Source organism: Lottia gigantea, assembly GCF_000327385.1.
Source record: "Lottia gigantea unplaced genomic scaffold LOTGIsca_110, whole genome shotgun sequence".
NCBI classification, from domain to species: domain Eukaryota; kingdom Metazoa; phylum Mollusca; class Gastropoda; family Lottiidae; genus Lottia; species Lottia gigantea.
Genome location: NW_008707002.1, coordinates 348367 through 361662, shown reverse-complemented (window position 1 = coordinate 361662; position 13296 = coordinate 348367). Strand labels below are relative to the sequence as shown.

The 13296-nt window shown below is 33.7% G+C and overlaps 1 protein-coding gene across 1 annotated transcript; it reads right to left on the bottom strand.

Moving 5' to 3' along the window:
* Positions 1–682: 682 nt before the first annotated feature.
* Positions 683–13238, bottom strand: LOTGIDRAFT_237554 (hypothetical protein). The gene is made up of 15 exons (XM_009047329.1): positions 12896–13238; positions 10094–10194; positions 9409–9503; positions 8581–8708; positions 7966–8111; positions 6849–6907; positions 6210–6285; positions 5949–5993; positions 5498–5622; positions 4918–5070; positions 4713–4773; positions 3973–4026; positions 2241–2309; positions 1870–1977; positions 683–1412 (listed from the first exon to the last, which is right to left on the bottom strand). The coding sequence occupies exons 1-15, from the start codon at positions 13002–13004 to the stop codon at positions 1305–1307; spliced, it is 1437 nt and encodes a 478-aa protein (XP_009045577.1). The 5' UTR covers positions 13005–13238; the 3' UTR covers positions 683–1304.
* Between the last annotated feature and the right edge of the window lie 58 nt (positions 13239–13296).

Sequence of the window (13296 nt, the reverse complement as noted above, 5' to 3'; positions counted from 1 at the left end):
CTCGGTTTATTGTCCCATCCGAACGACTAGACGCTTTTTCATGTCAGCCCCTCTTATCTACATCACTGACATGGGGAAACTCGGTTGAAAAATCTGAAGGTATTATCTCGACCTATGCCGGGATTGAACCCTGGACCTCCAAGTTAGCTCCCAAGACACATGTAGACATAAGGCCACTGACTCTTTTTGTAGGGGATTTCAGGAACTTTTTTTCTAATACATGGGGAATTGTACACATTTCTTTTAAAAAGAGTCTTTCATCTCTATGGAAATGAGTATTGACTGAGGGGAGACAACTACATTTGTATTTTGGACTACAAACTACGGACCACAAATGATTTTATCTTTACTTAAACGCATTTTTAGACCAAGTTTGAACCTGAAGTAAATGAAGTGTAAAGCTCCATTAATGACATTATACTAGAATAATAAAGCAGTTAATGCAGTGTACAATGAGGGAAATTTTGCCATGACAGCAACTTGATCCTATTGTAACAGTCGTAAGCTTAGAGAAGAACGAGCATCTGTTTATCATTTCTCAGAACGAATATACTCTTATTTCATGTCAGTCCCCCAATCACTGGGGTCGAAGGTATCGTTTCAACCCATGCTTGGAATCAAATGCATGCCTTCCATGTTAGTGAGCAATACTGCCATAGAAGACAAAGAGTGCAACTGTAGTATTTTATCAAATTATTAATTTTATTTTTGGTTACATTTTTATCTAAATATACCAAGTAACAATACATAAATATTAACAAAGCTGTAAAAACATAAATTTATATATTATCATATAAAACAAACCACGGTTATAAAAAATCAGTTATTCTTTTTCAGAGCTGTACATTAAAAAAATACTGGGGAGGCAACTTTCTGTTAATTCAGGATTTTGTACCTTGTATTGCTCAGCTTCTGTCGAACTAGGCACCTGAATTGCCTCTCATAATTAACTAACAATTAATCATATTTTTGTATTTTAAAACAGGAAAATAATATTAGTAATAATATAAGGCGTATATCGCCCAAACCAAGAGTCAAGTAAATAAACATATACCACTGTATCACTGTTAAACAACAATCAGTACATTTTTGTCAATCGGAAAACAATATTTACAAAAACTATTTTTCACGAGTTAGTAAGTAAGTTTCGAGGATCCATGTCTCTCAGAAATTATTACAATAAGAATCGTCGTGGAATGTGTAATTTAACATTGAGAATTATCATAACTACGACAGAATTGATTGTAAAAAGGACTGTACTGTACACATGTCGTGTGAATCTGTAATTAGACTTTTAACTGTATTCAACACATATCATTCAAGCCCATTCTACACAATCTAGATCCATCACCAATCGTGTTGTGTAGATAAATCAACATACTTTTAAATTCATCAATATTCATATAGCCTCCCTGAAAATACAAACCAACATATATTATACATATAGCCTCCCTGGAAATACAAACCAACATATATTATACATATAGCCTCCCTGGAAATACAAACCAACATATATTATACATATAGCCACCCTGAAAATACAAACCAACATATATTATACATATAGCCTCCCTGGAAATACAAACCAACATATATTATACATATAGCCTCCCTGGAAATACAAACCAACATATATTATACATATAGCCACCCTGAAAATACAAACCAACATATATTATACATATAGCCTCCCTGGAAATACAAACCAACATAATTTTAGCCTAAGAGATACAAGTATCTTTTGGTGGAATTGCAGGAATCAGAGACGTGAAAATCGATGATATCAGTGTCCCTAATACACAAACAAGTTTCGATATATTATAGTATAAGTTTTATGTAAAGAAAACCATTTAAAATGTTATAATATACCTGAAAAAGTCTCTCGCCTCCTCCTCGGTTTATAAAACTATTTCGACCATGAAGAGCTCGTCTATTCTGAAAGGTCACCATATCACCAGGTCTCATTCGATGATAAAACTGAAAGTAGAGACGAATAGAATAGAGTTTTACGTCCTACTCTTCTGTATCTTATGAGGCTTATAGAAAGAATCGGAGTTTTATATCCAACTATTATGTAAGTTATTGAAATAGAGGTTTACACCCAACTAACTGTGTTTTGAATTATCATCATTATCCCATGATAACGGAACTGTCCTGGAACGTTTTCAGAAATAAGGGTTAGAACCCTTGTTTCACAGAAGTTAGAAACTAATATAGATAAAATATATGAATACATGTACCTTATATGGCCAGTCATGAACTGATTGGACTAACAATCTATAAGCATCATAGAATGGTTCTACATCATCCTGAAAAATCACCAGATGAATATTTTGCATTTTTTGATTATTCTATAATTACTCTGTATCGGTATCTAGTCTATTATTACTCTGTACCAGTGCCTATTCTATAATTACTCTGTACCAGTGCCTATTCTATAATTACTCTGTACCAGTGCCTATTCTATAATTACTCTGTACCAGTATCTATTCTATAATTACTCTGTACCAGTGCCTATTCTATAATTACTCTGTACCAGTATCTATTCTATAATTACTCTGTACCAGTGCCTATTCTATAATTACTCTGTACCAGTGCCTATTCTATAATTACTCTGTACCAGTATCTATTCTATAATTACTCTGTACCAGTGCCTATTCTATAATTACTCTGTACCAGTGCCTATTCTATAATTACTCTGTACCAGTGCCTATTCTATAATTACTCTGTACCAGTGCCTATTCTATAATTACTCTGTACCAGTGCCTATTCTATAATTACTCTGTACCAGTATCTATTCTATAATTACTCTGTACCAGTGCCTATTCTATAATTACTCTGTACCAGTATCTATTCTATAATTACTCTGTACCAGTGCCTATTCTATAATTACTCTGTACCAGTGCCTATTCTATAATTACTCTGTACCAGTGCCTATTCTATAATTACTCTGTACCAGTGCCTATTCTATAATTACTCTGTACCAGTGCCTATTCTATAATTACTCTGTACCAGTGCCTATTCTATAATTACTCTGTACCAGTATCTATTCTATAATTACTCTGTACCAGTGCCTATTCTATAATTACTCTGTACCAGTGCCTATTCTATAATTACTCTGTACCAGTGCCTATTCTATAATTACTCTGTACCAGTGCCTATTCTATAATTACTCTGTACCAGTGCCTATTCTATAATTACTCTGCACCAGTGCCTATTCTATAATTACTCTGTACCAGTGCCTATTCTATAATTACTCTGTACCAGTGCCTATTCTTTGAATATAAGTACTGTCTTCAAGTTCGTTAGTATATCGAATTTTACTGATTACTTTCATATGAATTGAAATGTCAGCTTCACAATAGTAATAATAGAGTTAGAACGGCTGTGAGTTGATAAAAATTTATAATGAGCGTATATTATCACTTCAAATTACTGTGGACAATTTTCAGTCAAAAATTAAATAATTTCGGTTGAAACTGTAAATAATTATATATCTATCATCGCAAAGTTATTCTAAGACGACCAAGTATTGTTTTGAAGATGATATTCAAATTCACTGTATTGTATTCAATGGTATCGATATAAGTTCAACCTACTAACACAGTCGTGAGGACAGTTAGTAGGTATTAGTTGTAGCTTATCATATTTTTTACACGCGGTTCAACCATTTATTATTCAAAAGAAAATGGGGTAAGGTTATCTTGACTTCGTGTAGTTGAAGGCCACCTGTACTTTTACAAAGATATTATAAAACTTGGGGATAATCAGTTCATGTCAGGTAAATTAAATCCGATCAAAGTACAACCCAAGACAAATTACAGCAAACATATTCAATACGACCATGACAGTGCAAAAAATTCAAGCCCGAATATTATTCGCTTTACTAGGTGAAACAGCTCAATTTCAGCTATCTGAACTCCAACCATCCCTGCATTATAGTTTGTTTGCGAAAATATTAATGTATTTTACCTCGTGGGCTTGTAATGCTCCGGTGAGATTTTCATGATAGGCGACCGAAATAACCTGAATAAAAAAACATAACAATTTTTATAACTAGGGCATTAGTCGTCTGAAGTAGATGTGCTTCTCAACAAGAGAGAAAATATTGCCTGGGGGTCGGGAGGAAGTGGGAGGCAAGGTGATCTTCGACTGACAATGACGTCATCGACCCCGGACATACAGAAAATCATGAGAGAACATTCGACTGAAAGGTTACATTGAACTATGGTGATATGTAGAGTATAATTTTATATCTATTTATGGTTAATCGTTGAATATATTGTTGGAGTGAAATACGTTTCAAAATAACTGATTTATTTTGGGGAGGAATAGATTTAGAAGAGATAGAACTCTTTTGGGGAGGTTGAGAAGCACTGGTCTACAACATGAAGAGTTGATAAAATTCAAATTGAACAGAATACATAAGAAAAGCAACATACTAAGGAGTATTATGTTGTGGGCTAATTTTTTGCTTCCGATTGGATTGTTACTGTATATTTGCGAGTATAATGCGCGGTATTTGGGGCACACATTATACTATTTATAGACAGTGACAAAACATTTCAATTATCATGAAAACCTTATTCTCGAAAATCTAACTATTTGATAATTACTGTATTTCTTAAAAATCTTGATTTTATTTAAGGAAAGTTTTGAAGAATAAGGGGCGTGGTATAGAAAGGATAGTTTGGGTAGAAAAAGAAACTTACATGGCCATACTGATTGGTGACTATCATTGGTTTGTGAATTTGTTGATGAACTGGTTTTTCTCTGGAAAAAGTAATTGATATAAAAATTAAATGATATTTTTAACAATGAAGAAATAGAAATTCTAAGATATTCAGCAAATGTCAACCGTCTACAAAGCCATCTTAGATTGCGAAAAAAACAAAAGGATATTTTTAAGGACTGTACCTTCCACTAGATTTATAATACCCCATTATTTCATATGTTACCGGAACTCGACATAAAACTTCAAATTCTTTGGGATGCTCGCGTCTAAAGACGTCTACAATATGGTGGATATCAGCAAACACACTTTCTCCGCCTTCCACCTCTTCTCCAAACCTACAGAATAATATAAATACCACTTGGACTATTTTTACTACTATTTCACAACGACTATTTCTACACGCTGATCTACTTGTTCAAACCTCTTGACATTGATCTTTCTTGTATCATTCTTACCCACCTACAGCTGGGTCGACTGGAATAGTGAGTAAAGATGACTTAGTCAAAGTTACCAAATTTTTATACGCCGGCCGAGATTACAACCCACAACCACCATTGACGTCATAAAAAACTTCTAACACTCTAAACCCTTTAAAACTCAAAACTTGTATCTCCATTGTAATAAAAATTCGATTAATATAATTTACGACTCCATAACCCGGCAAATGACGACATGTAAAATATCAAAACGTCTAAACCATACACTGTGGTACAAAACCTTTTAAGATCGGATTTGAAGAAATCATTTCCAATCCCCACTCACTTTAAACAATGCAACAACTGGATCCCTGGGGCAGATTCGTAAGTCATTTGGTCCATGTGTAGCCTCAGGCCAATCGACAAATAGGCGGCGTTACTGGCATTCTCTACACTCTTAACTTCAAAAATCTGAAAATAAAAAAGGTGAAAGTTGGTGTTGGAATAATGGAAGAACATAACAACCGTTTTCCCGTTTGACGCACATTGTTTCTGCCACCGTCATTATCTTGTAACGTAACATAACGAAATAAAACATTACGTAATGCAACACAACATAACGTAACGCAACACAACATAACGTAACGCAACGCATATGTAATACGACAAAACATAAATGTAACGAAACATAACGTAACACAACATAGCATAATGTAATACGACAAAACATAACGAAACATGTAAGGTAACATGAAACATTGCGACACGACGTAACATAACGTAATGAAGTCACCTACCTCGCCGTATATAGTATGCTGAATATAACAAACTCTTTCTATCACCTGTAAAAAGACACAATGAAGAATGAAAGATTTTATGTTATTTCAGGTTAAAAAATTAGCCTCCCTGTTATTGACCTCAAGTCTGATTTAAAGGGGACATGGTGAGGGTCAGGAAGGGGTCCCCCCCCCCCCCCACCCCCATTTAACACGTCTCAGCAGCATGACAGTTGAATCAATTAATAATACTAATTTTTCTGTACCATGTTTTTGACTCACCTCTCTAATCTGGTTTGATATTGTAGGAACATTTTTCACCAGACATAGTCCCCGTTCTCCCAATAATTTCAACCACCTGAAAAACATAATAATATTTATCAAAACATAAATGGTAACCAAAAAATATATTTATCCAAAAGAATCAAATTCATGTTCATCAATTTGAATAGGATTATAAATACACAGTACCCAAGTGATGTGAATTTTACACAGTATCCAAGTGATGTGAATTTTACACAGTACCCAAGTGATGTGAATTTTACACAGTACCCAAGTGATGTGAATTTTACACAGTACCCAAGTGATGTGAATTTTACACAGTACCCAAGTGATGTGAATTTTACACAGTACCCAAGTGATGTGAATTTTACACAGTACCCAAGTGATGTGAATTTTACACAGTACCCAAGTATTGTGAATTATACACAGTACCCAAGTGATGTGAATTTTACACAGTACCCAAGTGATGTGAATTTTACACAGTACCCAAGTGATGTGAATTTTACACAGTACCCAAGTGATGTGAATTTTACACAGTACCTAAGTGATGTGAATTTTACACAGTACCCAAGTGATGTGAATTTTCAAAGGTTGTGCTTAGCAGTCAGTCGATTATTTTTTCTTAAAGTTACAACTTACTTATAAAGTCCGGTATCAGTTTCCATAACATCTTTAAAATCTATCTCCGGTATTGCAGTCTACAAAATTTAAAATTTATCAATAACCGGGAGTCGGGAAGTAAAAACTTTAAGTTTGGAAATGGACATTTATAATTAAAAAATACTTCAAAAAAGTTGGAAATTTTTTTTTGTTATCTTTTTAGAGGTTTAAGTTGTACTAATTTCTAATTTTTCTTATCATTTATTTATTGAAATTCATACTATTGTAAGTCATATTCATTTGTATTGATCCTAATATATTTTTAATTTATCATTCATTTTGTTTGTGTTACAACTAAATGATAACCTCTCAGTGTTCTCTGCCCTTATTCTGACTTCCCCGAGGAACGACAAAACAAACTGAAAATGAGAATAGGGCATTAAAATCCTGAAAAAGAATTATCAGTCCATTAAGTACAATTTCAGTTCAAGAGACTTTTAAGGCGAAGAGATAATGAAATATTTTTGTATAAAACAGGAATCGTTGTAGGAGGAGTGAGTATGCGGAGATGAAATGAATGGAGTTTTACGTCCTACTTTTCTGAGTGAGTATGCGGAGAGAGAATAAGCGAAAAAAAAAACATGGAAAAGTAACATGAACTTAAACCAATCCCATAAAAATGATTTATAATGTCGGCTGTCAATGTATGATTCTCTTACTGATATAAGTTGTTAAAATCTTATATTCACTCACAGAGAGATTAAGCTGAATAAAAAAGGCAAAACTGAATAACATGGGCTCACGACTATCCTACTAAACAGAAGACGAACAGTGGGGTTAGTAAATACGAGTATGGGACTACCTCATAGAACGTCTTTAATATTGTATAATCATTTGACCTCTGCTATCACACTGAACACGTTGTAATAGTTTACCTGCCAGAAACCAGATGCTAAATCAATTTTGAAACTAAGTCTCTAAACATAACTTTATAGTTACATGTAATGACTAGAACTCAAATAAAACCCCGGAAATATAATTTTTTTTCTAGAAAGCTAATAATGAATCAATGCAAAATCTCAACCGTCTATCATGTTTGCCAACACAGACTATAGGATAAACATATGGAATATCAAGTTAATTTGTCGCTACTCACATCTGTTGAAAACTTGATATTTTCTGCTTCGCTTTTTTCAGCTAATGCATTACCAGAATATCTATAGCATTTCAAGTAGTCTGTTGGTATATATCCTTTATGAGTTACGTCCCCTTCCTTCCATACCATCTTCATAACTTTATCGTCTAAAGAGTTAAAAGTTACCACGTTGTGAGCTAAAGAATGTTTCCTTTACAAAAATATGATGGCTTTAGTTATCACAGAGAATTTTATTCCAGTTCAACATCATTATAATGGGGTAGACCTAAAATGAGCCCAACATCTCTTTGACATGATTTGTAAGACGTAAAACTCCCTTCATTTTTGACATGATTTGTTACAAACCCAGTTTTATCTAAAATGACATTTACCCTGTTGATTTACGTGTAATTGTGTTGTTTATGCCTGAACATACAGTAATTTAAAACAGGACTAGTACAAGTATCTATCCTAGGCGTCTCAGCTCCTAAATATCTATCAAAAGCAATTTGTAATCAACTAAGTTTGTTTTAATTACCTTAAAAAACATCCATTCTTTATCCTCTTTACTTTTAGATGTTAAAGGGGAAAAGGGGCTGGAGTGCACTATTAATTAAAACAACATCAAAGACCTACCAGATATATCTATATCTTGTACAGTAATTGAAGACGGTATTGTTTCAATCGCCACTGTCTGTTGACCAGAAACAACAAGTTTACAGTCGGGACAATGACAGTTGTGGCGGAGCCATATACTGTGATATCTAGATAGAAAAATAAAAATAAATCAACCGTCAGGAAGAGTGTAACAAATTAATATGACTGTTGCTATAATTTTGTTGCAATAAAAGAGTTGCCTTCCAACGCTCCACACCAAAACATGATGCTCGAAATCCAAAATAATTGTTTGGCAATTGATAGGTAACAGCTAGTGAGCTTTTCACATGAGGAAGTATATCAATTATAAGTGTGTAAGTATTTCATAATGAAAAGTGGTATCAGGTTTCTAGAAGAAGTATATCAATTATAAGTGTGTAAGTATTTCATAATGAAAAGTGGTATCAGGTTTCTAGAAGAAGTATATCAATTATAAGCGTGTAAGTATTTCATAATGAAAAGTGATATCAGGTATCTAGAAGAAGTATATCAATTATAAGTTAGTAAGTATTTCATAATGAAAAGTGGTATCAGGTGTCTAGAAGAAGCATATCAATTATAAGTGAGTAAGTAATTCATAATGAAAAGTAGTATCAGGTGTCTAGAAAAGTAAGAAAATCCTGCCTGGCACCACACCAATAATTGCTTGTTAAAATCACACGAATTTCAAAGTGGTGTGTATATTAGTGGTTCATGGTCGGGTATAGAATTTAATTCATTCTTTTCAATAATTTTAACTGTACATTAGTCCTCATCGTTTATCGAAAATGAAAGTAGAATATAACAACAGCTGAAGACATTTGTTACCTGTGTTTTCCACCTGAATTCCATTCTATCTCTAACAATTTTCCATCTTTTAGTTTCGTAACGGACTTGATAGTCGAATCACCTTCAGCTTTAAACTGGAAATAAACAAATCAATGTATACCAGGTCGGAATTATTTACTTATCAATGTGTATTCCGGGTTAGAAGCAGTGTGGTATTGACAAAAAATATTCTTGCAGGAACTCTCAAAAGTGAAAAAGAACAGGTAGTAACGCCAAATAATTCAATTTATAGCAAACATAATAAAATAGAAGCAAGTAATTCAGTAGTGTGTTGTGAGAAAGTTTGAAATTATAATAAATCTGATTGGCCAATATAATCACTGCTGTAATATCAACCAATCACAGCACTTGATATTAACTGTCTGAACGATGGGTTCATTCGTTTTACAAGTCGTTTTTGTGCAGTTGGGCACGATGCGGCAAGTTGGGCAATGCGGCAAAACGAACCCACCGCTGTCTGAAAATATCTGAAGAGTTTTCATTGCACGAAATCGATCCTGAAACACCATAAATCAAAATTTCATTTGCTGATCAAAGGAATAATTGACCCCGTTATCATTGTCGAACTTTTTCAAGTTTTTCCTTACAATAGGTATTATTATCATAATGTGTATTTTGTAAAAGACAGTAAAGGATATGAATATTGAAAAGGTTAAGAATTTACCTGAGCTGGGTGGATGATCTTTCTGTCTATCATATCTTGATACAACGAGGATGTCGTATCAGTCGCCATTACTACAGTAAACATCCACCTTTTACCACCGGCTACAAAACATTCAAATTATTACAATATCTTTTTAGTCTCTTGAAAGAATTGAAAAGGGGTTGTTAGTCTCTGTATGTATACCAGGGACACTTATAGTCTTTTAGTACTATCAAATCAATGATGTCTGGATTATCTAGTCACCATTGTCTTTAATTACAGAAGCAACATACACCGGAATGTGCAATTAAAAGCAATTTGGACCTTATTCTTGAAACCTTAAGTAAAGCAAAACACAGATTTTAAATAATACAGAAATCTGATTGGATATTGAAACTAAATTTAAAATCAATTTTAGTGATTAACCAATCAGATGACTGAAACACTAAAATTATCTTAAATTAAGTTTTAGAGAGTAAGGATACTAGTGGTTAACAGTGCATATCAATCTTGTTTTCCAGTAAATTCAAATCCTTATTTCCTTGAACAACTGGTTCATCAAATATCTCAGTGTATCTGGTATGGTTTAATATCAATTGATAGAGCACACTGTAGACTATTAAAAACAGTTAAATATAATTTATCATCTCTATCCTTGGAACAGTTTCTGTTATCATCAACAGATAACAATATCTCTTACATGTGCCTCAAATATGCCTCTCATATGCCTCTCATATGCCTCTTGACATTGTATTGTAAATGATATTAAAATATACAATGACGTAATATTCTCACTGTTATAATAGTGCTTAAAACAGAACTTAAAAAAAACATTTTGTTATTACTCAGAGTTAACATATAGATAACTGTTGATTATGATATACCGTTAAGATAACAATATAGATAATCCTGTGATATATTTAAACGTTTGTCTAAAACCTCGACAGTGCTAACAAACTATGACGGATGTTTTCGCTAAGCAGGGAATAATCATTCTTCCGAAACAACTAATTCAGAAACACCAACCACGACTTATAGAAAGTCTACAAAGCTGATGATGACGTACAATCAATTATGATAATAAGAATAATAATTAATAATAGCTATAGTCACGGTTAGTTTAATCCAATTTTATAACTGGAAATATTGATTAACATTTATAATTAATTTATTCTGTATTCTGTTGGCTATATACACCACATAAAATATATAAATATATAAGTCTGCGATGAGGTGATGTTACAATTGAAAATTAATGTTTACATTGTTAAAAATTTATTGTTTTTAAATTTTAGTTAAACATTTAAGCTAATTGATGATGGCTCAACTTAAACTTTATATAGACACAGCTTTATGGAACAACAATCACTGGTTAAAGTTTTATGCAACGTTTCGACGTGTTTCCCCCGTCGTCCTCAGGCATATAATGAGAAGAAGTGATGGGCGAACTATATATACCTTAATGCTTATTATTAAGAACACACAAGAGATAAATGGTTTATTGATACATTACATTAAATTTTAACAGGTACAATAAGAGGTATATAATTCTTAAAATAACATACAGGCTGATTAAGTAAAATAATTGAAGTAAAGTAAATGAATTAAAAAAGATTAATTGAAGATTAAATAAACAACTATTGCTGGTATTGGAGTCTTTTATTAATAGAAATTACATTGTTCATATAACTAACTATGCTTAAAGTTGGAAATTGTTTTGAATATGAATAATTACAAGTTGATAAGTTTATCATATGCATGCGATAAACGAACACCTTCATCTCTGTTAAGGTCAGGCTGATATCTTCTGATGTGGATAGCTTCATGAAGTCTCCTGGTTTTATCTATGTGCTTATTGATTGTCAGTATGTTGGTGTTGTCAAAGTTGACTTTATGTCCTGTTTTCCTTCCCATAGCAAGATGTTCGGCCACAGCAGATGTTCCTTCATTGCCGGGCTTGTCTTGATGGTCTTTGAGTCGAACATCAAGGGGTCTCTTTGTTTCCCCTATATACGAGCTTCCACAGGAGCACTCAACTTGGTAGACACATCCCTTAGGTTTTTGGTTGTTGGAGGGATTCAATTTACCACTGGCTCTGAGCAAATCTTTAAGCGTTGAGTTGCCAGAGAACACTGTTTCAATGCCAACTGACTTTTTCAGGATCTTCTTGATTTGGTATGATGCCTTTCCGATGAATGGGATAACTAAGCGGGTTGATGGTCTGTTGGGATTAGGCTGTTGGTTGGTTGGTTTTGCCTTTAATACGGATCGAAAAGCTTGATGTACAAAGGCTGAAGGGTAGTTGTTGTGCAAGCAGAATACTTTCTTGATGTGTTGTAATTCTTAAACTTTGATAACAATTGTACAAGAGGAAGTGATAGACATCACCTTTTGGGGATCTGTTAAGAGAGTTACCTTTCCACAAAAACAAGTTGTAGACAACGCTTTTAGGGGATCTATCATAGAAGTTTTTCACGGTTTTGCTAAATTACTGCTTGTTACAGGTTTATTGCCTATTTGGTAATGGTTGTTATCTCTTCTAGCTCCGGACTGGGAACAATATACAATATACAATCCGGTGCCTTACCTCGTCTATACCCACCTTAAAACACAGTGTAAACTGTATGGTGATATATCATCGATATGCTTCTATTGTCTACTATATTTATAATTCTCACTATACACCGCACTGGGCTCTACGCTCGTTTATCCGGGACGTTGCTCAGCTAAGATTCGCTTAAGTCGTTCTAAGTTCAAGCTTAAACACTTTTGCTCTTGTAATCGGACTCAATGTTATTTTGGAGCTATTTCTAGAAAACTTACCGCCGCCATGACAGGTCCTAAATTCTGCATTTTGTAACATCAATGATCGTCTAGCTAGTTTCAGGTCCTTACTATTCTTAACAACACGGAGAAGAAGTCGGCTTGACATGTCGTTAGTCTGGTAGCACTTGCTGAATAATAACCGAGTTCCACGGAGAGACTAGGTAAGTTTGTGGTTTGGTAGATGACAAATTTACAACTGGTCCAAAGACTTTGACATAAAAATTAGTTGGTAGATGACAAATGTACGTTCGTTTCCACTTAGCCGCTATCAAAGACTCGCTCGGAAAGTAGATTCGTTGCTTGATTGGTAGATGAGAAATTCAAGTCCCTTCCACCAGATATATATACCGGTATTTATAGATTTGAACTAAACCACAGTAAAGGGATTGTACTTTGTA